Source organism: Dermacentor albipictus, chromosome 2 (genome assembly GCF_038994185.2).
Source record: "Dermacentor albipictus isolate Rhodes 1998 colony chromosome 2, USDA_Dalb.pri_finalv2, whole genome shotgun sequence".
Taxonomy (NCBI): domain Eukaryota; kingdom Metazoa; phylum Arthropoda; class Arachnida; order Ixodida; family Ixodidae; genus Dermacentor; species Dermacentor albipictus.
Genome location: NC_091822.1, coordinates 167,684,386 through 167,710,028, shown reverse-complemented (window position 1 = coordinate 167,710,028; position 25,643 = coordinate 167,684,386). Strand labels below are relative to the sequence as shown.

Below are 25,643 nucleotides of genomic sequence, written 5' to 3'. Positions count from 1 at the left end.
CAAGCTTCGACCTTTTACACAACGCAACAATACACAGAAGGATGGGCAAAAATGACATAGGTTGCGCAAGATTAGATATGCGGACTGTAAGTGGTGTATTTTTCGTGAAATTAAGTGCAAACAGGAATAACCAGTTTACTGTGAAGATAAATGGTGAAGTTAAAACATGAAAATGAAAGGGAACCCCAAGTGGATATTAGTGCAACTAATATTTAAACCATATAGTATGTACTAGTCGAACTTCATTGCAAGAAATTCGCATCCAAAACGAAAATAACTTCTCTATATCACACATTTGTTGCCGAATTATTACACTGACAATGTTATATCCGATACGTCATATATTTGTATTGGTATAGGTTTGATTTGCTATGCCCTTTCGCACAGCTTTCACCAAAGGTCAGTGTCAGTGCCATGCAACAAAAACAGGAGATGTGTTCGGTGGCAAGACCTTGGAATGTGTCTACAAAATGTAGGAAAGAACCCAGTGCAGGTAGCAGCATTAGTTCACAAGCTAGGCAGAGGAACTTTTTTTGCTTGAAACCCTGGCCAGTATCAATTATTAGCTATTGCAGCTATTACATTGTCACATCCAGTTCTTCCGTTTAGTTTTGACCAAGTTGTGGTGGCCTCGCTTCATTCCTCGTCCTGCTCTGAACCACTGAGATCAGATTTACATAGTCTACATGTCAAGTGTTCACATTCTATTCCATTTTACCAACTTACATGAAAACGAAGGCAGCTGCATGTGTTCTTAATTGCAATTTCAAGGACAAGGCTTGCTGTCCTTGGGTTGCCAACTTCATGGTGTACCACCGTAAAAACTTATACCCGATGTTATTATTGAACATTAGCTTAAACCACTTCTCTAGGTTGTGCTAGACAGTAGGATGCGCGTAACATCGTATATTTGAAGCTCGCGTATTCAAAGCCACGCGAGAGGCGGGACATCGTGAGGCGATCGCTTGGGTGCACCACGGCGCTGTGTCCGCAGGCATCACCAGACGATGCACTTCTGCTCGGGGTTCATGATGGTGCCAACGCGGCAGCCAAACGCCTCCGAGAACCGCTCGAAGTTCATCAGCGGTACGATGGTCCTGCGCACAATTCAGTGACTGCTTTCAGCAGCTGCCCAAAAGGGACGGCGAGGGGCCCTCGGCAACAAGGTAGAACTGGGCGATAGCGGTGCCAAAAGGTGGGCTCAGGTCCCGCTCTGAACTGAATGACTATACCAGCTTTGTAGCAGTATAAAAAAAAATGGTACTATCACGACAATGGTAGCATTACGGTGACGTTGCAACGACAGCAGCATGACATTGAGACTTAGAGAGTACTTAAATTGAAATTGAGCTGTATTAGTGAATTACCATTTTTCAATAAGAAAAATAAGATTCGCTCTTACCGCGAGAAAAGGTTTAAGACAGGAAAGTCGCAAAAAACGAAAGACCATAGAGAAATAAAAAAAAAGTTGAAAGACTGGTGGCGACACTGCCTGGAAAATCTCGGACCAGCTCGCAGTGACGTAATGGAGTTTGGCAACGTCTGCTCACATGTTAATTTTTTATCCATAAAGATGGACTGGTATATCTCATTCTGAAGAAGCCAAAACCTGAACTTTTTTTGTTGCGTTTCAAATAGCTTGTGCTGCCCAAATAAGAATATCCCGCACTTTAGAATCCTTGACGTCATACTGGCATAGGTCGCAGGAGTTTCGATGTGACGTAAAAAAAAAGAGGGAAGTTTGGTCTTCATTTTCCCTTCAAGTAATCCACCTCTTGTCGTCAAATTAACAAAAATATAGTTTTGCAGGAACACTGTTAATCTAAACTCATTTAATATATATTTGGTGTTCCCTTTCATTTAACTAACCTAAGACAGCGCATAGCTGTCCTTGCGATATGGCAGCCGAGAATGACATCTGCGCTGAAAGCCGCTGCTGCCGCCTACTAAATACAAGCGCACGCGCTGCAAATGTGAGTAAGTAGTCCGTCGCACAAGCTGTCAAGCGCTGAATCTCGCGTTGTCAAGCGCAATCTCGCAATCGGGATCCCCCGATTGCACGTTGCCACAGTGGCACGAGTTTGGTTGGTACGTTCCCTGCAGTGGCGGCTATGGGTGTCTTCGCGATGTGGTTAGGGCTGATGACGTGGCGTGGTGACGGCTGCATGAATATACGAAGGCATAGCGGAAAGGGCGGTCGATTGGACCAAATGCGAGTTCCAAGCATCAATGAATCAGTTCCTACTGGTAGAGTACATTTGACTATATTTATTTGGCGGAGGTAAAGTTTATTTGTTACTGGAGGAAATTAAAACCAAACTTCCCTTTCTTGAATTTCGCGCCGAAGTCTCGGCCCCAGCACTTCCAAGGCACATTCGATTCGCCCAGCACTTCTTGAACCATACTTTCTGCTAGTTCAGTGCCAGTTTTTGCTCGTGCGGAACTGGCACAACGCATGCTGCACAAACGCTGCACCACCTGTTTGGTCAGTGCAGGTGAAGCTTATGCAAAGCTTGCTCTGGATGAAACAGGTGAAACGAATCGCGACGCACAGATGCCGCTATTTTGAAGTCGGGGAAACGAATAGCGATGCAGCACCTCGAGTGCACTGCATTTTCGCCGTTTCGCTGCAAGACGAGTGCTTCAGGCTGAGAGCTTGGTTCCTTTGGAGCGCGATGTATACTGTCTGCTTGCTGATAAGTGTCGGAGTGGACGTCGTCGAAGTTTATGACGTCGCGGCAAGCTGGCGCGTCTTTCGTCTTTGCGTCTTTCCTTAGACAGGGTGTTTACCAAGTAGGAAATACTCGGGGAAAACTCGGGGAAATTGTGCTTCTATCAAGGAAAACTAGCTGTAACTTTATTGAAAGGGAACGAAAGTCGCGCTAATGCTGGCTCGAGTAACAGAAAGGAATCGTAACGAATTGTCTTTGACGCCGTGTCGTCGGCTGGAGGAGTTGCCAGTGTAAGTCAACGACCGATTTCCCGGTCCCCTGATTTTCGAGACATGCCCGATAATTCGGACGGCTTCGCGGCACCACCACGACCATCTTCACAGAGTCAGTGTATAAGAGCGTATGAAATTTCGGACGCAAGGACCCTTCGCCGTCCGATTTTTCGGACTTTTTGCCGTGACCGCAGGTCCGAAATGGAATTATTCAAAGCCACCACCGCCGCCATTTTGATTATCTCGCCGCCTCGAACCGGCGCTCTCGCACGCAGTTCTGCTGGCAGCCGTAGTCACCACCGCGGCAACACTAGGCGTGGCTACTTCGATTTTTGCTACTGTTAGCAATTCCGCCGACTCAGCCTTTGTAATCCTCGCCAACGGCTTCGAAGCTCGGAAAGCACGACGAGTTGCATTATGTCGGTTTCCGAAAGTAAGCTTCGCCTCAATATAATTATGTTGCGCGGTGAAGTATACGTGAAGTATTGCGGTGAAGCTTAACAAGCGTGGGAAGGGGCAGTTGCCACGGGACCCAGTATGTATTCCTTAATTACACACGCGTGCACCCGCCGTCTCCTGTCACAATACGAGCACCGAGATGCCTAAAAAGTGCACTGGCAGGCCTTCAGAGCTTTTTCAGACGTGCCTGTAGTGATTTGAGCCCTTGAGGGCAGTAAAAGACATGCACTCATTTTTCCGGACTCTCTGTCTGATTTTTCGGACGTTTTCGCGACCCCTGGGAGTCCGAAAAATCGGACGTTGACTGTACAACTGACCAAGAGGATGTTTCAAATGGCCCGTGGGGCGAACGCGTGGTGGAAAGAGGACGAGAACAGAAGTAACCGACGCAATGAGGAATGAAAGGGAAAGGAAGCGTGCCGCCGCTTCTTCGAAGGTGCTTGAGCTCAAAAAACAGTGTTGGCTGACGCCGAGATGCAGATGTCCCTCATCCAAACCAAAATAAACTCTTTAATGCAGTGAAACGCAACACTGAGGCGTTTTGCGCGGGCTGAGAGTATGCTAGGACAGTTGGGGTCGACTATCCAGCTGCTGAGAAAGAATCTCACTTGCGACAAAGTTCGGGCCTCATACCAATGAGCTTGCTGTCAGCTGATAGAAATAGCTCATATTCGAAAATATTTGCTTCTGTGTGCATCTTATTTTATTCGTATTTGAAAATGTTTGACTCCATTTGCAATGGGCTTTACCATTTTTTTAAAAAGATATTTTATTTACTGTGCATTTTACTAAATCCGCCCTTCTGTTTTCTTTTTGAATAAAATAAACAGTACTCCTTATTATTCAAAGCGCATTAAGTAATTTTTATACATGCTTAGTAGATAGTGCTAGCATCAGGTGACATGGTGTCAGCCCGTCTTGACATAAAACAAGTTCTGTGTCACTCAGGTAGTTTTGCAAAGGCACTCGGGGAAAACCTGGAAAACTCAGGTAATTTAGCAATGTAAACTTGGTAGACACCCTGTTTCCAGTTTACCAAGCCTCTTCTCAGAGTCGCTTTGCAGAAGCGTAATTTACTAGTACAGCTCAACTTAATATTCCTATTTGATGTTCCGTTAACTGCGTTGTTTAAATTTCTAAAGCACTCACCGATAGCGACTGGGTGTAGTGTCCCGCGGGTTGAGGTACGAGTACATGGACCTCTTGCGGGCCACTTCGCACCTCGACTGGAACACAGAAAGGAAAAAGAAAACCGGCATCGTCATTTCGCGCTTTCCACTCATCAAAAATGCGTTTTTCATTAGCAGTCTTAAGTGCTCTGCTGTTCTACTTTTCACGTCCGGGAACTTAATGTTTGCAGAGAATTTTACTGATTCACAAATTTGGGGGACAGATAAACCACCATGTACGCACACGGAGTTCGCCAGAACCAAGAGACGTTTGGACGAGTCCGAGTGAGGCAAAGACGCACAAGCATTTGAACTCATTCCCATCGTAATGCGTGCGTACAATTCATAGAATAGCGAGATCATACATCGTGTTAATCTGGCATCCGGCTATATATTTGATTATAAGTGTTCCAGAATCGTTTCTGGTACGATGTCGACGAAAAAAAATCCCCCAAACATCAGCCAAGAGTAAATTATCGTAATATACCAAATGTAACACAAAGTTTCGTTCCAGATTTTGGCGAATCAAATTCACGTCTAGTATATTCTGCATGTTTATATTGTTTGTTTGACGTTCTTACGGCTTGAATGTGTTTCGGTTCATAAATGATTAAATAATCAGTGTTTTTAGTCATATTGCATGCTAATAGCACGTTCGATGTTAGTTGCCACTTACAAGCGCGTAGGCGATGAAGAAGATCTGGTCCATGGTGTACGGCTCTGTCCCGGGAATGGCGTACATGCCGTACAGCTCCTCGTACTTGATCATGTACACGCGGTACGCCTGTTCTCAAATACGCACGAAAGAAAGAAGCGAGCTTACGAACTTCGTTGAGACAACGGGCAGCGTCGACGCTATCTACGGTTGCCGCTTTCGCCTCGAAAAATAGATCTTGCAACGAAAATAGATGGCGCGGTGCTAGATTTATTTGTGTGCAACGTACGGTGCCAGATTTATTTGTATAACGTACTGCATGCAAAAACACGAACAAGACGAAAACAAAAGGTGGTAATGCGCTAAAGTTTCAGCTATTTATGAACGCCCGACAAAGCGCATACCACGTATGTAGGGAGAACCGGAAAACAGGCAAGTGGCGTGCCGGTGTCGGGGTCGAACCGGCAGTCAGAATTGTGGGGAGAAAACCGGTTGCGCTGGCGGAAAACCGTTGCAACCCTAACGGCATCTTGTAAACAGTGCACACATCGTCACTGACAAGCGAAAAGCCCTGCTCTTTGGTGTCGCTTAGTATGCTACATTCGAGCGCCTGTTAACCAGTGGTGACGGTGATAAATGTGGTTGGAAGTCGCCCCCTTCCTCCCCCCCACGCGCCGTGGCACTAATGCCATCAAAGATCCTGTGCCATTGGGATCAATTTCAGCTTCTATACGTACGGTCCCGAAAATACATGACTCATATATGTGGGCGAGAACAGTACAGTGAGGTGCCACTGACTTCATCGAACATTCGCTGGAACAAACTATTGATATCGACAAAGAACTACGATATCTCCGCGCCGATAATATGTCTACGAATAGCTATTTCTATTTAATGAACGTTCAGCTTAATGAACAGCCTCCGGTCTTAAGGTACGATAAAGGGAATACCGGATATAGGGCGGGCGTCGGTTTATTTAGAAGTCGTCTTGTCAGCTATTGTTCCTGTCGCGTTGTGCTTACCTTGAAGGCCTGCCTCAGTCCGGCGTTGTCGGCAATGTTGATTTCGAGCGTGCCGTTGATGCTCAGCTAAGGAAAGGAAAGCGTAGCATTAGACGCAGGCCTTAATCCCATGCGCGGTGAAGCACTTGGAAAGAATAACAAAAGTAGTGTTATTGAGCGCATATGCTTTGCTGTGGTACATCACATGCTTTCTGTATGCTCCCTGCCATTCAGAAAATAATAATAAACATTAAATGACCCCCAAAGAAACATTAAATACAGTTAGCATAATGAAAGTTGTTTTAGAACTTCATTTGTATCTTCTTGAAAAGAAAGGAGAAAACAAATAGGGCAAAGTTCGAACATAAACGAAGCAAATAAAGGTGAAACTTTTTATCACTGAATCTCGCGCCAATACCGCCGCACCCCTAATATATATATTGATAAATTAATTTCACCCATTTTTGTGCAGGAATCCTTTTTTTTTTAAGTGTTGCCCGGTTGTATATACATGCTGTAGAATACAGCTATACTCCTTATGTGTTGTCAGCTGGATATTAGTGATCCTCAAGCAGGAGCTGCCAAAGAAGTTATGACGCCAGAAGAAGCCTCGTCACATTATTTGTGTGCATGGAGGAAGGAAAAAAAAAAGATTAGGAGAGGGAGCATTGCGCTAGGCAGCTAGGCTCCGCAAGCTAACCTCCTTTCCTGCCGCCCTTTCTTACCTTCGGAGCCTATATGCGCTTTGCCTCTTGGGAAGTAGGCCCTCAAAAGTTACCAGACTTTTTTCTAAGGCATTGTTTGGTTTGGTGTAGCCTTTAGTGAAATCCCGGTCATGGTCTGCTTGTCTCTTTTTGTGTGAGTATATATTCATTCCGCGCTGCAAATATAAATGCGAGTTCCAGCAACCACCTATGGCCCACCCGAAAGTATTGATGGCCCTGGTCACACGCTCTCCGTTGAAATCCTCCGCATACTCTCCGTGAGCTCGGTGGCTAGAAATTACCGCTTGCATACACATGGCGACGCCTATTTCGTAAGAGCCTCACCTTATTTTATTTTGTTCCTTTTTACTCTTTGTTTTTTATGACTAAGATTTAAAATTGTCACCTGGGGCACCCTTCTAGTCTCTTTTGTCCTTGCTTGTTTGCGTAACTGAAATGGTATATGTAACAAATACTGATCGCAGCTAGTAGTGCGGGAGCTGCAACTGAAAAGTTGTATGCGATGAACTTTATTTAACTGGCATGGTCTGTTTTGATAGACTCGGAATGCGAAAAAAAATTATGGGATTTTACGTGCCAAAACCACTTTCTGATTATGAGGCACGCCGTAGTGGAGGACTCCGGAAATTTTTACCACCTGGGGTTCCTTAACGTGCACCTAAATCTATGTACACGAGTGTTTTCGCATTTTGCCCCCATCGAAATGCGGAAGCCGTAGCCGGGATTCGATCCCGCGACCTCGTGCTCAGCAGCCAAACACCATAGCCACTGAGCAACCACGGCGGGTGACGCGGAATGCGAAGCTGGATCAGGACTGATGATGTGAACACACCGGGCACCACACATTCGTGTGTGCTATTCAGCACATTTGCTATCCAGGGACACTGTTGTAAAATATCCCCACATTTTCCAATTCCGCCAGGTATATAGCATGGCACATTCGGTTAGTCAGAGCTTACAGGATGGCTGCTGTCGGGTGAGGCACTAAGAGGCGAGATGGCCAACTTGGACAATTTGGTGTAATTTTCTTTCATTGTCAGACTAGCGCCCCACCATTATTACCATGCATGACGTCTGTAATCACTTAAGGAAGGCCCCGGCTTGCAACAAGTACATCGGGCTTTTCTGGATCGTTCCGATCCGCACGCGGGTATAGTGTGCGAACGTTTTGTCGAGGAGGCCAGCTGCTCACCTTCTTGCCGGTGACGGGGTTGCTGAACAGGTCGTACTGCTCGAGCAGGCAGCGCGACCCTGTGATGAACTTGCGATGCGTCTGCCGCGTCCACCACTCGACCAGTTTACCCCGGTCGTCATACATGGCGCCTGCGTCGCCATTGTTTGACAGAAAAAAAATAAAAAAAATATGAGCAGTTTAAAAAGAAAAGAGCAAGAACTGCGCAGCCATTTCCTATGATGCTCTACGTATACGACGCGCAATTGCAGATAATAGCTGTCGGAGCTGACCTAGCTGTCGTAGCGAATCGTTTTTCTTTCCTTACTTTCATTTCGTGCCGCCACAACGGCATTCAAATAGCGGGTCCGCATAATCACCGTGTACTTCGTAGAAGACCACCACCGAGGTACGTCACTATAGGGAGTGGTCGACGCACTCTCTATCTCGTTGTACATAACTTCCACCAAGTAAGTGGAACAGTTTTGCATATAATATTCCTGGTAGTTGGTAACACCTATGTGAAACTAAGATGTTCCATTTTAGACATCGTGAAGCTTACGTGGAACTACATTAGAAGTGATATAAAGTACCGGTGGAATGAGCCGACGTTCAAAGACATTCGATCGACGCCATGTTCCACGTAGTGGATTCTATGTGAAACGAGTTTGGATTATCCAAGCGGGTTACTCACGGTTGCCCCGCAATTGCATCGTTAGTGATACCCACTCAATGGTACGCGTAGCACACAGTCATTAAGCGCACGGTGAAACGAGGCCTCGAGGCGTACGTAAACGCTTATTGCTCACTAACAGCAAGGTTATGCACCGTATTTCCCGCACTATAAATTGCGTTTTGTTTTCAAAATTTTACTCGATGCGTCTTATTCAAGGTGCGCCTTATACGCGCATAAAGTCATGCACGCTGGCACGACCAATGTGTTTATTTATTTATAATTTTATTTTTGGAGCACGCCACGCCGCAGAAGCAATGCAAACGACCTGCCTACAACGTCCGCTAAAAGTTTGAATTCAGAGGCCAACGATGGTGACACAGCGACACTACCAGCCGAAGCTGCTGAACTTTTTGACGGCGTCGGAGGGTGAGGCCTTCGGGCTTCGAATGAACTGAAATAAATGTTGGTTTTCGGCACCCAAAGAGCGGTGTTGGTTACGTTTTCTTTTCTGCTGATACTTGCGGCTCGTAAAAATTTTTTTACGGAAATTTAATGCCCTGAAGTGGAGGTAGGTGTACTGCATTTTGCGGTTAGTGTTAAAAGCATGCATAATCACGTTTCTATCTCGTCGTGATCGCAAAAAGCGTCATGAGATGGCTCTACTAAGGCTACTGCTCATGTCGACGTCTCTCGTGTTTCGCTATTCAAATAACGAAGTTTGCAGACAGGCTAAAACCATCATTCTGTATTTTTTTCCCTCCATTAGGGTAGGGCGCGGCAATGTGCCGGTCCATTAATAAGGGTATAAGCTTCATCATCATCGCCCGTCTCCGTCTTTGGTTTTTCGATATTCCGTAAGCTAACCTGCAAACTGTAATACGATAATGGAAGTGCTAAAACTCTAATCGAGGTTGTATGCACCGTGAGTACGTACCGTGTTCTCCGAAGCCGTGTGTGATTTCCTGGCCAATGATGGAGCCGAGGGCGCCGAAGTTGATGGGTCTAAGAGGAATTGGAGAAATAAACACTTTCTTCCACTCAAAAATAAGCGCGATGTGGGCAACTTACGGAGGCATGTCCAGTAGAAAGAATGGGTACTGGATGTAGTCCACCGGTAAAACTGTCAACGAGAGAAGGGAGAAATGCACGCGCACTGCTAACGTGGAAGTTTCGAGTGTCACCCTTCCCTTCGAAATACACAGCAAAGGTAGAAACACTTTTCTTGGGCGATCACTTTGATCGTTTTGCTGCACTTAAGGGATAAATCTTAAGTTGTAGCGACTGTTTACTGCGAGCAGTTCTTATTTATGCCGTCAAACTCTGCCTTATGAGGTTTATGCCTTATGAGGTATAGACTGATGTTTTATAGAACTCGGAGCGTTTCGACTCAAACCCCGCAAGGAAAACATGCCTATAAGTTTTCTAAAAGGCGCCTGTAAGAGAAAAAAAAAATTGGTTTATTGCGCAGGAGAAGAAATACCACCGCTTCGTGAATAAGACACGCACGCACGCACGCACGCACGCACGCACGCACGCACGCACGCACACACACACACACACACACACACGCACGCACACACACACGCACGCACGCACGCACGCACGCGCACACACACACACACACACACACACACACACACACACACACACACACACACACACACAGTGCGCATTCGTGGAATCTATTGTAGATGCTTTCGTATATGGCAATGGAGAAAGACAGCAGTGTATATATATATATATATATATATATATATATGCACTACTCTGATAATTCCTGTGTAACAGTTATTATAACTTGATTTTATCATTGTTTAATCGCCTTAAGCGACTAAGAAAATTCACCCCCCTTGGCTTTCAAACGCAATAAAATGGCGCACGAATTGTCTCCCAAGGAGATGAGCTCTGCGCTTAAGGGAGCGTGAGGAAACTGAGATACTCGGCCAAATTGTAATTTCATCGAATACCCGCAACGATCTATTCGTACTGAATTTCAGCTCTCTTCGGACGCATTATGACTGGCGCACACCAACAGAGGAAGAAAAAAAAAAAAAACGCCGTGAAGAATAAATTGTGTACCGAATGCTGTGTCGGAATATCAAGATTTTATCTTCGCACCTTTATTGAATGCATAATTAGCACACTGCGATGTACGTTACACAATTAAGGGTAAGAATAATGTACTCAACACCCTTGATACACTTCGGGCGTAGCGTGAATTCCACCCTCAAGAGGTAATGAGCAAGACGAGAACAAGGTGAAAGCTAGAGCTAAAGTTTCGACAAGTGGACTTCACTTCTTCAAGAGGACATGTGCTTTCCATATAGAGTATATAGGTGGGGTTCTAAAGGGGAGAGGGCGTGAGGTCGAAACGTTGGCTCCAGCTTTCACCTTGTTCTCGTTTTGCTCATCGCTTGGAATTTCCATCTCCCGACTTCCCCGTTTTCTCTGGAGCCCTCATAAAATGGCGTTCCTAATTTCAAAAGTACTCTTCTAAAGGGCCATGAGGATATGACTTATGCATATAAATCTCTCTTATTGTTGCAATTTTATGTAAGGCATGGGATTATTAGCGCGTTGTTTATAATCACCTATCATAGACGTGTGCGCATAATCAGACAATTTTTGTATAGGCTATTCAGTCAAGCATGCGCTTACGAATATAGTTGCCAAGATGGCTGTAGAAGGTCGAGCCATCGATGCTGCCCGGGTACCATCTGCAAAGCAAACGGTGCAGCAAATAATGTTGCGGACTCATCGATGTCTGTTTGTTGTACCACCAACAACGAAAACAACTAAGCACGAACAACGCAAAGCTTACTAAGCTGGAGTATCGCTTGTGAATAGACCAGCAGTTGCGTACATGCACCTGTTTTTTGAACATTGCGACGTCCCGAAATTGTCGTGCGAAAGCCTAGAGAAGTCACCGATCCTGTTGTTTTCTTATTTCATACAGTAGCACACTGAATGCATTTTTTTTTCCTGAGTTAAGAAGAAAGAAAAAAGACGCTATTAAAAAAAAGGGCAGTCATGGACCTCCGATATTTTCGGAATGAAGCGAATCGCCGCGGAGATTTCGGAGGCGAAACTTCGCCAACAGGGGGTATACGCCAAGTTGTGCTGCACTTGGAGTGGCGGGGTTAGTCTCGTAGTACGCCGTAGTTGGACTCCGGTGTAATTTGGTCAACCCGGGGTTCCTTAACGTGCGCCTAAATCTTTAACGTGCGCCTAATCATTTCGTCCCCAACGAAATGCGGCCGCCGTGGCCGGGATTCGGTAGTGCGAGCAACTTAAAAGGCAGACTCGCTTTCAGGCGGTCACGTGGAACGTCATCGCGTATATTGAAGGCGATCGAGTAGAACAATACGCACGTTGACCTCGGCGGAGCTGAATATCAGGTATTTGTCGCGCCGCAGTCACGCAGTGTTACCAGCTGCAAAGTCTAACAACCACAATGCAACCCTGTGCAGTTAAGTTTCCCCAAACTTGAGCGTGTAGTTGCAGTACGTGTATACGCCGCAATGACTGGCAGCGTAACCTCGGCAAACATGTCCTTTGTAGTTATACAGCGTGTACGAGTATTGCGAAACAGGACTGGCGTAACGAACTTGTACGCGTGCACGTATATACGCACCCGAAGTCCGGAGCCCGCCTGACGTTGCGCAGCTTGGAGAACGAGATGCGGGTGTGGATCTGCAACACCTTGAGGAGGCTCACGAAGAACTCCTCCTTGCGGAGGTCGGGCAGCTGCGAGTAGCCGCAGAGGGGAAGAGCGTAAGCGCCAAGCGTTGTACATGTAACACCCTTTTGGATGCACAAGGGGTGCTTGGTCTGTCCACTGGCTAATATTCTCATCCCTAAGGGGTAAGATCGAATCGTTAATGGAAAGAAGCGAAGTCTTTTTCTTTCTTCTTTTGTGGGCCGGGGGGTGGAGGGGGGTGGGGGTTGGGCGGTGTGTTTTGGCAAGTAAATGTAGTGACAGCAGCGACAACCTACACAAGAACTGCGTATACGACGAACCTAATATCTACCGCTGTCAAGTTTTCTCGTGTCAGGTGTATTTCGCGGCGCGCGCTCCAGCAGGTGGTCAGAATAAGAGAGAGTTTAACCAAGCTGTGGTTTACATTACAATTAAGAATAAGGGCGTTAGCTGTGAGACAAGCGAGATACCTTGAGAATATGCGATGTCTCCGCAGTGTACGCCGCGCGATTGAGATGAGAAAAGAATTTTAAGCCGCAGGTAATCCACGGAAGAATTGTATTGAACTGTCAACTGACATTTTAACATTTGCCGCTTGAACATCTTGCTTTAATGTGCGAGGTCGGCACTAGCACTCATATATGTGCCAATTTCTTTCTTGCTAAGGGAACGACAACAAAGATCCTTGACGGTCGAAGAGGCCCCGGACTGCAACGTAACCTACAGTCGGATTGTGGTCGGCATCTGTGTATGCGTGTCACTTGTCTCGTCTCATTGTGTTCTTGTTGCTAATTTATAAAGAAGCCAGAAGGCGACAGTGTGTTGCATTCCCGCTAGCATTTTCACCCGCGCGTGGATATAATTCGAAAATTTTCAGCGTGAAAGCCGAGGGCATTATCAAGTAAGGTGACTGATTCACTCAGCTCGCGAAAAAAAAAAAAAATGTCTATACGGCGCGATTTACTCACGTCCTTGTAGTACTCGTCCAGGTCGCGGTCGCTCCGGATCCACGGAGGGAAGCCGATGTTAAGCTGCAGGTGGTGGAGCTGCAACAAAAGTATAATTTCAGCAACTAAAGCGTGCAAGGACGAAATGTATGCTTGATTGCAGTGGCTACGAAAAGAAACATAGATGTGAATTGGTTACAGAATCAAGCGATGTAGCCATGAAGCGCTTTTGTGTTGAAACAGTTCAAAGATGGTATACTTCCAAAGGCCTGTTGGAATGGTGTGCTTATCGAGTTCACTAATACTATACTATACTATACTATACTATACTATACTATACTATACTATACTATACTATACTATACTATACTATACTATACTATAGTGCAAACAGAAGCAGGCCTACTCGAAGTTGGTTATCAATCGTACTCGGATGGGCACGAGTTTCAAGTTGGCTGTAGGCATGGGCGCTGTCGTGTCGAGTTACTGAGAATTCCCTGTCGATCCGAACAGCCGTGCTTGTGCAAACCAGTACCTTCTGCCGGGCCCTGTCCTTGGTCTCGGTGTCCATCCAGGTGTTCAGGTCGATCAGGACGGCGAACGCGTCTCGCACCTCTTCTGCCAGGTCGTACACCTGCAGGTTGGGAAACACGAGACCCACGGGAGTGGCTGGTGCCGGCACCGCTGTAGCCACGTCACGAAGGACGTCACCGCAATCGCACATGTACCTAATGAACGAAATGGAGCGCTTACAACTCCCTCTTCGAGGTTAACTGCTTGTTCCACATGTAATCCTGTCTTGAAAGTTACTTTACACCCTTAATGACATACCTTCATTTTGTGTGCAAAAGAAGTAAACTTACTTCATCTGGGGGAACGTGCGGCAGACAGAAACAGTGAGAATAAAACGAGTTGATCTTTACTTTGCTAAGTGATCTTGCAGGACTAAGTGCTTGTCCCATATCCAACTGCGTCTCCAAACTCGACTTAAACCTTTAATGAAGTACGTCCACTGAATGGGTATACAGATGGAGTTAACGTACTCCATATTGGTAACGCCAGATAGAAGCATAGTGCGAATCGAAGAGAAACAACTGAGGTAGTGTGCCCCAGTCGCACTAGTTGAGGTTCGCTGCCCTGCGCACATAGCACTAACACACCAAGGATGACAAGGACACATTTGAGAGACGACGACGACGACGACGACGACGACGACGACGACGACGACAACAACAACAACAACAACAACGACAACAACAACAACAATAACAACAACAAAAGCCTGCCTATTGAAACGATATCGGCGTGTAAGGAAACTCTCGAAGGAAGGCAAAAATACACGAGACAAGCTGTTACTCCGGTGCGAAGCAGTTTCCAGCATTCTAATGTGTTTAGAGTGCACAATCCACGCTGCCTCTTTCGTGCAGCCATCACGGCGTAAGGAGTTCAGTTAGGCGACGACCGCGCGTACCTTGCGGTACCGCTCGGCCGGCTTGCTGATGTGCCGGTCGAAGTAGAGCCTGCCCACGGCGAAGTACATGAGCTGCGAGGTGAGGCGCACGCACTCGCGCGGCAGCTCGATGATGTCCTGCACCAGGTAGCGGTAGCGGTCGAACCGGAAGCGCGACCGCCGGAACCGGTCCATGCTGTGAATGCCCATCGTCTGCACGATGCGCCAGCCGATGTAGTTGGCCACCGTAGCACTGCGCACAAAGCGGGGAGAGCGGTCCGTTCAGCACTTGTGCACTACGCGCATTTCCTTCTCTCTCTCTCTCTCTCTTTCCCGCTCTCTCTCGCTCTCTCTTGTTAGTGGGAGATTATAGACAAACCGCATGTTTGTAAACAAACAGTGCGTAGTGCAGACAAAGACTAGGCGCCTAAGTTAACGCTTCGCTTTTAGCCTTTTCGGACAATATTCGTAAAAAGCGTTAATTTGTGACAACTTGACAACGTCTGTAAATTTTGCCTGCCGGGAACGTTCACGCCGGGCGTTGACCCGCAAGATTGCTTCAACAGCCAAATCGAACGCTCTCGTCGTTTATATAAGACGCGACTTTGGTTTCAAAGCGAACGTAGCTGTGCCTACCGTGACAGGGTTTTCCTGGTCTAATTGGCTGACGAGAGGCGAGGACCGCGCAGAAGAGGAGAGGGTTTTGGTGGTGCCAAGCTAGCGCAATGAAAGTAGATAAGAGGGTGAGGGGAGGTGTTCGAGAAACAGTTTTTTCTGTTGCTCTCAGCATGCCTATTGTGCTTCAAAGTACCGGACAAGAAAGCGTCAGCTCGCGCTATACGTCGGCAGAATGCTCTTTCGGAGCTATATATGAGCCGCGGAGTTGCCCATCAAAATTGCCATCAAAGTTACCATCAAAATTACTCGTCTCTTGAAGCGGCCGTCATGCCGGACGCTTGGCCTCGCTATAACGTTGCGAATGAACGTAGTCGATCACGAAAGGCCGCAGGGTAACGCGGCACCTTAACCGTACAGCACCAGTTACGAGCGCAGCGAAAATGGCGAGCAGAAGACAACATGCACAAACCAAAGAAGTAGTTTTGACTTGTCTGTGGATTGACTTGAGACATAAAGTGTTGCTAATGTAACGTTAAAAACTGCGCAATTTAGAATACTTGTTTTAGGATAATAAATATTGCCGTTATTCGAACGTAACGCGAGGGTCGAGTTCAAGCAACGAAAGTCACGAAAAAAAAAAAAAGAAAAACTCTCGTTACAGCCGAGTAAATACGATAAGTGACGTCGCAGCACGTTTCTAGCCCCTTTGATTGTTTTCTGTGGTACTTCAGAAGTGCTTTGTATAAAAACAGTCTAGAGAGACACTATATACAAATAACTGCGTTCCGCAGTCGACCTAGTCGCTGAGGAAATCGCCAACTGAAAACAACGCGCCTCTTGAGGGCAGCAGGGTCACCTGAGAGTGAATTGATGCGGCGCTTGCGCGTTGGCGCATACCGATTCTTCGTAAATGTGGCGCTTAGAGCATTTCGGAGCACTAATGATGTGTCTCCAACGGCCCATACGTTTGACCCCTCAATTAAGGTCGCTACAAAGATCTCCCACAAATACTATTTGGAACCGGTCTACCATATGCCACGCATAGCGGCGCAGGACAGGTTTAAATAGAGATTACTGGGAGAACTGAAGCCTGTGTGCTGGCAGTGGACTTTATAAGTATTATCGTGACAACTCCATCGCGTCAGCTCGGCCTAATGTTTGCTTGCAGTGCGCGTTAAAGAAATACCGACATATGTTCAAGTCCCCTTTTCTTTTTACAGCGAAGCTGTTTATGGCTAGGTGCTGGCAGATCTTGTCTCCGTGAATGCATAGACCAGCAATTTTTCACACGTGGGCCGATCCCGAAGGTAGTGCGATGCCGGGCCGACCCGCGGCGGAGGTGCAGTTCGCCGTTAATTAAGGGGCCCACATTTCGCAGCTTCTCTGTTCACGCTTCTTCCCAGAGTGGAAGGGCACTGATTTTTTTTCTTGGCGTTAGGTTAAGGTTTTAGACATTGAAACAATGAAAAACAAAACAAAACTGGAAAGCCTCGATATAACAGCCTTTTTACAGCCAGCCAACGTTTCGTTTCCCGAGAGGTGACCGCAGTCGTGACGACATGACGCAGAAAATGGTCACGTGGGAGCAGGACGGCGTGACCTGTTGACACTCGCCGCGCGGCTCGCTTGACGGTGTGCTGCTACGCATTGGGCCATATATCACTGTAAAATAATTTACACCCTAAAAAGTGAAAAAGGGTGTAAATCTGTCTATTACTCACACCCTTAGGGTGTTATCTATATAATGGACACCCTAAGGATGTGAGATATAGGCACATTTACACCCTTTTTCACTTTTTTAGGCTGTAAATTATTTTACAGTGTAGTAGATGCAACTCGCCTCGACACTTCCTTGAGGAGCCGTGAGAGCCGCTTGAGGTAGAGCGGGTGCATCACCACCACGTGGTCGTCCAGGTCGAGGGACACGCCCACGTCCTTCAGCACGATGTTCAGGAAGTACACCCAGCGGATCTGCGGCAGCGGCGCCCGAATGACCGTGTTCTTTCTTTTTTCTTTACTTTAGTTCGTCTGAGCATCGTATCACGGGTTCCATCTCAGGTCGCGGTCGTTGGTACCACAATGCAATCTAATCCAATCGAATCCAACTCAATAATATTCAATGCAATCTAATCCAATCGAATCCAACTCAATAATATTCAATGCAATGCCAATGCAATGGCAATGCAATGCAACGCAGAAACGGTGTAGTGCCAACCCGATGCTAACGTCTTGCAAAGACAAGCAGCGTCTGTTCTCCAGTTGCGTTTTTTGAAGCGCCCTCACACCACGCACAGGCGTAAACAGACAAATACAAAGCGCTGCGTTTCTGTCTTTGCGTCCTTGTCACTTAGAACAGGCAAAAAAAGAAAGGTCTGGGTTTTTACATGCGAAAACCACGATCTGATTATGAGGCACGCCTTAGTGAGAAACTCCGCATTAATATCGACCACCTAGGGTTCTTTAGCATCCACCTAAATAAATAAATAAATAAATAAATAAATAAATAAATAAATAAATAAATAAATAAATAAATAAATAAATAAATTTATTTCCTTAAAGGAGGAGGAGTACAGGACGAAAAGTTTGGATAGCTTGACGAGGTCCCGACCCCTTGTAAGTTGGCATAACAGCAAGATGACAGCCAGTCATACACAAGAAATGAAAAAAAAAAATCAAGTTTGTAAATTAACTACCCGAGCGTTTCTTTTCATTTCCCCGCACATGTGGCCGCCGCAGTCTGCATCGAACCCACGACCTCGATCTCAGTATAGCACGACGCCATAGCCACTGGGCTACCGCTGCAGGCAATCAGTTAATACGAGCGAGATATGTCTTACAAACAAGCCCAAGCAGTCTACCTTGTAGTGTTATCTCACACAGCATACTAGAAACTGAGTCGATCGCTCTCCCATGGAGTATATAAAGTTGAATTTTGCTCCAGAAATACAAAGTTTGAAATAACGCCAACCTCTCGCAAACTTTTGATGCGAACGTATATATGCGCAGGCATACACGTGACTCGAACGTCTCGCGCTTTAATAGATGGACAAGTTTTTTGAGAGCGTTTCTTTAATTTAAATTAGCTTGTGGTTTGCCCCACATCTGGCTGAAGCGGACTGCGCATAGCAAAGTAGGATGCAGCTGCAGAAATTATAATTTGTTGTCTGTTTGATGCTCGCGTCAGTGTATATAACTCATTCGCAATGTATGCCTTCCGCCCTCAAACTTCGCCTGACTTTCTTATCCATGCTGTGAGCGTTGCCTATCATACTGTAAGGAGGCGCTTCGACAGGCATATTCGGTTTTTTGTACGCACTGTGTAGACAACTTCAGTTGTGCAACTTCAGTTGTGCAAAAGAAAAACTGCGCAGAACGACAGCGTCAGGAGGCGCTGACCTCGGGTATGGCGCCTTCGAGCATCTTGAGCGACATCAGGTTGTACACGCTCTGCGGGTTGCGGACCGCGGTCGGCGGCTCCGAGATCTGGAAAGGAAAAGAGCAGGAAGAGTAAAACGACGGCCTCACTTGTTAGGTACGCGTAACTTAACGGCGCACCATAGCACGGGCTCTTCTTTCCCCGCTTGAAATCACGTATACATAGTATGCACGGGACGTCACATCCGCTGCTGTCGTCTGCTTCCGCTACCTTCCGCCATCTTGGGGGACCTTATCAACAGGCGCGCGCATATAGGCCTATAGGTTCCCCAACATGGCGCCGCCGTAAACCGGAAGTCGCGGAGTATGCTTGAACGATGTACGTGCATACTATGTATAGGTGTAAAGTCGTGATCACAATCAGCAGGAGACTAAAAGAACTGTATTAGGGACGAAATCGAAAAATTCATTTCGCTCGCGTTCTCAATCCAGGATTCGATTCCGTGCTCGCGCGGTCGTTTCGTCGTCTGGATAGCTAACTATGTTCTGGGAACACTTGAAGGATAGCTATATTGCAACGGGATTTCGGGGGTTGTAACTTGGGGGTTATGGTCGCGCGACGGCGCGTTATCGAGACAAGCCACAGAGGTCGCCACGTGCACGCAGCGCCACAGGCCACTCACGTAGGCGAGTTTTGCCTCGAAGTTGACGATGTCGTTGACGATGTCGGCGGCGGCCACGTTGGCGCCGAGCAGCAGGGCGCAGCGGTAGATGTACAGCTTGTACCGGTGCAAGATGCGGAAGAAGGGAGTCCGGTAGCGGCCTCGCAGCACCAGGGTCTCGACGCCGAACGAGGGCTGCCCTATCTGCGTGTGACCAGTGCGAAACCTTGCGTGGGGTACATCGCCTCCTCGTAGATTTTTTTTTTCCCGCTTTTTGTATGATTCGTGCGAAGATGCGAAGGGTCGTCGCGCATGTATCACCCACGGAGCAAGTTCCTCCGTTTCGTTGGACCTACAGATTCGGACTGCAAAGAGCGCTCTTCTTTCCTTCGTAAACGTGTGATAGCCTTTCCATATTCTCTCACTTAGTGCAACTCCACTGCATGCATGCGTCTGGTGATTCTTGCACGCGTACCGGGTTTCGAGTTCCCTGCCCACACACGTGCAGACGCCTGTGCACCTTACGTACACATGGACTGCCTGCTCGGATTGGTCGCGTTCCTGTGACCCACAGAAGTACACATTCATGCGCAGTCCCGGCTGCCACCTGGTCTCGTTATGTATCGCGGTGTTCAGTATTTTTGGTAGTGAAAAAGCAAGGCCGAAAAAGGAAGTATTCGAGGAAGTGGCCACGTTCCCATGTAAAACCATCAGTTCATGCACCCATCGTGAAACGCGGAATAGGTTGCCTGAAGGTACAGTAAGGGTTACTTCGATATAGCTCGACAAATTGCAGTGCAATTTCATTTTCTGGCTTTCCGTATAATATCTGTTGCTTCTCCAACCGTTGACTTCACTTGCTCTTCATTTACGCTGAGCTTTGCTTCTCGCATTTTCTGTCAAATGCAGTGTTATTTCCCCCCCGAATTTTCTGTCAAGGATTCAGTATTTATTTTTGGTACTACATGTATGTATACATGTGAAATTGCTTTCGCTTTGCTTTATTAATGGATTAAAATTTTCCCCCCTCTGTTGTAGTTGACACAGCGCGGCAGCGGTCACTTAGTGAAATGAATAAACCCTAACGTAATTCCTCTAACAGACCCGAATAATGACGGACCGTCGATAAATTCGCCAAAGTTACATCTAAGGTTAGGGGCTCCTGCAGACTCCAATTGAAAGCCCAGGTGACACGGCGATGCTTTGTGTATTTTCTAGCGAGTTCTGTAATTTGAAAGAGCCCGACAATTAAATATCGATTTGTTGTGCAGTCAGTCACTTGGCATTCTTTTTACACAAGTATACACTGAATCACTGACTCGAAGCACGTGCACACGCTAATTATAGATCGCAAACACTTTAGACAAGCTTTACGTTTGCAAACAAAAAACCCTTGACGTCGCTAGTGCCTAGGAGCGTTGACAGAATAAGAAATGAGCATTTTCTTTTCACATTTCTGAGCCACCTGAATTCTTGGCCGCAGTAATCTGCGGTTTATATATATTTGTTGCCCCTGTGCGAAGACAAAAGGCTGCAGGACCAATAGAATAATACGTGCCTGCCGGAACCAGCGGGACCTTCGTCACCGTACCCGAATAACACACTCCGGAGACCCTGGTTCGATTCCCACCCAGCCCATCTTGCAAGTTGTTTTTTATTCATGAAGTGCCTGCTGGGATTTATCGCTCACGGCCAACGCCGCCGACACCGACGCCGATGACACCGGCTTTTCTGCGACACGAGCTCCTTAACGCTGTCGCGTTAAAATGGATTGGGGGCACTTACGTAGAGGATGTAGCGCTCGCTGTTGTGGTAGTCGAGGTGTGCGCTGACCGAGATGAGCGCGTCCAGACGCAGCTCTCGGATGGCGTTGCCCAGCAGGTAGAAGGTGCGGAACTGCTGCGTCCGGTTCACAATGGGCCAGTGCGAGAGCTCGTAGCGCGCCAGCAGGTCCTCCAGGGGCTTGGTACCCTTGCTGTTGCGCAGGTCTGCGCTCGACGAAACAAGACGCGCGGGGAAGGCGCACGAAACGTCACGTGGTCACGTGGTCACGTGGTCTACACGCCAGAACTGTCATTATACCACGAAATATTCGGGCTGCTGCGCCCTTGTGCTCTTTACGAACTGCAGGTGCCACGCAGTGGCCATTACGCAAACTGCTATCTTTGTTTTAGGTACCAGAGTGACTATGAGGTGAGGTTGGTTTCGACCGAGCGTTTCTACGGCAGCGCCTTGGAGGAGTTGATAAACTCGGTAGAAGGGGCCAAATCTGAAGTATATACATATAGTCGACTCTGCCCAAGCATTTCTGCGATCTGGACTTGTAGTGAGCGTTAAACTGGTAGCAGGGTTTGTTCATATACACTTGTTGCGTCTTCAACACACCTCGTTACGCCCCAGAAAGATGGCAACAGATAAGCGCTTCTCTTTGCTCGCTTGCTTCTCCTCTTTTTCACTGACGTAAATGATACATATCAACGAGCTAGTCAGTGCGATGAGGGTAAGCAGTCGTCTAGGCTTTTAAAGCGTTTGAGAGAGAAGACAATATAGATATAGTGAGCTCCGACTGATGAACGCCCGGTTGGCCACACTATAGTTACTGTACAGGGAGCTTATACAGTAACTCTATGCCACCCTACATAGCAGTGGCGTAGCCAGGAATGTTTTTTCAGGAAAAGGGAGGGGGGGGGGAGGGCAGAGGAGAAGCACGCATTTGATCGAGGAATGGAGGGAGCGTGGAAAGGGGGCGGGGTCTGGACGAGCGACATCCTGGTACATAGAAATTTCGGGGGGGGGGGGGAGGCACGTGTCCGCTGTGCCCTCTGCATCTCTCGCTAAACGTGAGAGGGCATGTGGGATGGTGAGCGTCGCTTTAACACAGGAGAAGCGACGCGCGGGTGCAAAGAGCGAGCTTCACTTCAAGCCTCCCAGCTTGTGACCCGAGAGGATGGTGCTGTCGTACCTATGTTGATGCAGCCTTGGTAAAGCGCAGCAGCCTTCTGGGCCGCCGTCTGCTCCCGGTACGATATCACGGTGTTGTTCAGTATCTCTGAAAAAAAGTATTGAAGTTTGGTAATGAGCGCGCATTGCGGTCAAGCGGCTGACTGGCTGCCGGTGGGAACCCAAGTGTATGTAAGAAAGATGCATCTACACGGTACAGCAGGGGTACGCAGCTAAGCGCCTCTGTCCCGTTCGCAGCATTCAATAATGAATTCATGGTATTCGTAGCGCTGGTGACTCACCGGAGATCTGGTCCTCGACGGCTCGTCGCATGTCCCTGCTGACGCTCTTGAAGACCTCGTCCGGCGCCACTTTGGCCGTGCGCGTCCAGCCGCCGCACACGTGCTCGTAGAAGTCCTCGCAGGCCTCCTGGAAGTCCAGCTTGGAGGCCCGCATCGACAACGCTGCACGACCGGGAGGATGGGCAGCAAGCGAGAACTGGTCATGCGGTCTACACGTCAGAACTGTCATTGTACCACGACATATTCGGGCTGCCGCGCCCTTGTGCTTTTGCGAACTGCAGGTGCCACGCAGTGGCCATTACGCAAACTGCTATCTTTGTTTTAAGGAACTAAAAAGCATGATAAAACCGTGTACTTCGTGCTGAGTAGCCAATAGAGAACGGTTGGTCGCAAACGCTCACCGTACGCCTTGCATTCGTCGCTTTCACAGGACAGGGACGTGTTCATGTCGCCGAAGGCGGTTATCGTCCTGTTACCTGAAAGTGATTGTACAGGAAGACAGCATTAAAAGGCGTGCGATTATTTCTCTTCGTAGGTCAGCGTCCCAAATTTGTGGAGGACATTTAATTTTTCATCAACAATCACTAATACAATGTTAGGTAACGCCTCGCATCTTAATTGGAGCTTTCTACCACACTATACCCGCCCGTTGCACTATACGCGGAAGTCTCTAGATTTTCCATTAGCTACTGCGCATAACGATGCTAGCTGTTGCAGTAATTAAGACAGATTCAGTAGCAGTGCGTACTTCCAGCGTTTGTAGAATATTCCCGCATTACGGATTTTTGCCTAATTATTTAGTTATACCATTGACTTTGCAGTAGCAGTAGTGCAGTGCTCACTGCAACGTCAGTGCTTTCGACTGATCGATTTTTTTTTTCATCTCGCATGCGCATTGCTCTCATTCATTGTAAAACTAGTAGCTGTAGGAGACGGTGTCGCCACTATCGGAGACTGCGAAATCGCGCGTTGGTCAGATGTGTGCTCACAGACTTCCTGGATGCTGAAGCACTTGAGCAGGATGAAGCCCATGACGATTAGCGTGACCACGATGAGCACTGCCACGATGGTGACGCACGTGTTGAGGAAGTTGTCTGCCTTGGAGGGAGGCCTGCGCAGGTGCGCGGTTTGGGACACGGGTCTGTCATTGCTATGTGGTGCTGTTTTGTACGGCGGTCGTTCTTTGGACTGACTGATTGACTGACCGCTGTTCTGCAAGTCATGGATGAAGGAGAAACTGACTGACTGACTGGCTGACAGGATGAGTGACTCACCATGGTTGTACGATAACAAAATCAAACCTCTGGAATCCCCATAATTCTCCATGAGAGACTGAGCCCCCCCCCCCCTCCCCTATACACACACACACACACGCATAGAAAAAGGAAGAGAACAAACTTACGGTGCCTCTGTTTGGCGAGAAGCATAGTCCTGTATTGTGGGGGGTGGCATCGCTGGTTTGCTGCAAAATACGAACGAGCTCACTGAAGTCGATTCATGTCGCCGCTATTGCACTGACTTTCAACACAACGGAAAATGGGGAAAACTAGCGCACTGTCCGCTTTTAAGTGACTGGCGTCATGGACTCTTTCTCTTTTGCACTCACAGTGGGTCTTTTAGATTTACTGACCCAAGCCGTGCCAACATGCTGAGACTTGGACAGTCCCGGGCAGTAAGGGGTGACAAATCAAAGAGACCTTTGTGACAGACCAGGGGATACCTGTCTGACTGCTGTCCTATCAAGGCACAAAGACGTAAAGGGCGGGCTGCTGCTCTCGATAACCTCAGCTTTCGCTGTAGCAACGTGCCGAAGATTGTGTGCTACGGTGACCTACCTCTCGGAAAGGTTAGAGGTGGGTTCTCGAGGCCAATGATGGCGAGGTTGAGAGCACTGACGGCGACCGAGAGGATCGAGCTTGCTGCCGCGTTGCTGTCAGTGCACGGACCTCGTGAGGCTCGTGACTCACGTGCATCGTGCACTGGCGCTGACTTCACAGGAAGTGGCACAAACCCACTACGGGCAAGCGGCATACGCTGTAAAATAAATTACGCCCTTAAATATTAAATAAGGGTGTAACTACTTTTATAGCTAACACTCTTACACCATTTTGGGCACAAGGGTGTGAGTTACATTCCCATTTACGCCCTTGTTCACTTTTTAATGGTGTAATTTATTTTACAGTGTATAGCTGCACTAGGAAAATGCGCTAGCACTGTCGTTTTATGGAGCTGACGTGTAGCGGTTTAGTCCAAGGCACTAATTTGGGCTAGTTGGCCTGCCACTGTGAGATACTAAATAGCGCTAAACATTTTACTTGGGGCAAACGCGATGTTGCCGGTATGGCCGGTATTACGGCTGGCGTCTAGCACTTCCTGCAGAAAGGACTTTCACCCACCATGCCTTGTCGAAATGAAGCGTGACTTCCTAATTCGCCATGGTCATCTCGAGTGTGTGCCGGTCTGGCGGAAGCCCCGCAGTGTCTTCAGGCCTCTTTTGTGTGTGTGTGTGTGTGTGTGTGCGACTTTAGAGGGACCCTTTCCTCGAACTGTCAACCTCTACAGGGGAACTTCCGCGAACCAGCAACGCCCAAAAGAGGACAAGCGTCTGCAATTCCCGGACCTGAGGCTTGGTATAACCGGAGGCGGGACGCCCCCATCCTTGCAGCAGGCTCGGTATAACCAGAGGCTCGCTATAACCGGAGGAGGAGGGGCCCTCTTTCCTCGAATCAGACTCTGTGCCGGTCACGTGACGTCGACGGAAGCAAGATCCCTTCCACGATTGTAGAGAGCCTATTTAAAGGGCTCCGAAATGTACTTCTTTAGATCACTTCATTCTCTTCTCATCATCT

General features: G+C 47.7%; 1 protein-coding gene across 1 annotated transcript; it reads right to left on the bottom strand.

Annotated features, from left to right (window-relative positions):
• Positions 1-818: 818 nt before the first annotated feature.
• Positions 819-24,761, bottom strand: LOC139056288 (neprilysin-1-like). Its single transcript, XM_070534392.1, has 22 exons — positions 24,630-24,761; positions 24,197-24,256; positions 23,784-23,905; positions 23,196-23,270; positions 22,795-22,956; positions 22,515-22,601; positions 21,338-21,540; positions 19,574-19,756; positions 18,912-18,998; positions 17,356-17,486; positions 14,919-15,150; positions 13,983-14,081; positions 13,469-13,546; positions 12,435-12,547; positions 11,459-11,517; positions 9,869-9,920; positions 9,735-9,802; positions 8,146-8,276; positions 6,250-6,315; positions 5,249-5,356; positions 4,553-4,629; positions 819-1,097 (listed from the first exon to the last, which is right to left on the bottom strand). The coding sequence occupies exons 2-22, from the start codon at positions 24,244-24,246 to the stop codon at positions 998-1,000; spliced, it is 2,283 nt and encodes a 760-aa protein (XP_070390493.1). The 5' UTR covers positions 24,247-24,256; positions 24,630-24,761; the 3' UTR covers positions 819-997.
• Positions 24,762-25,643: the final 882 nt, after the last annotated feature.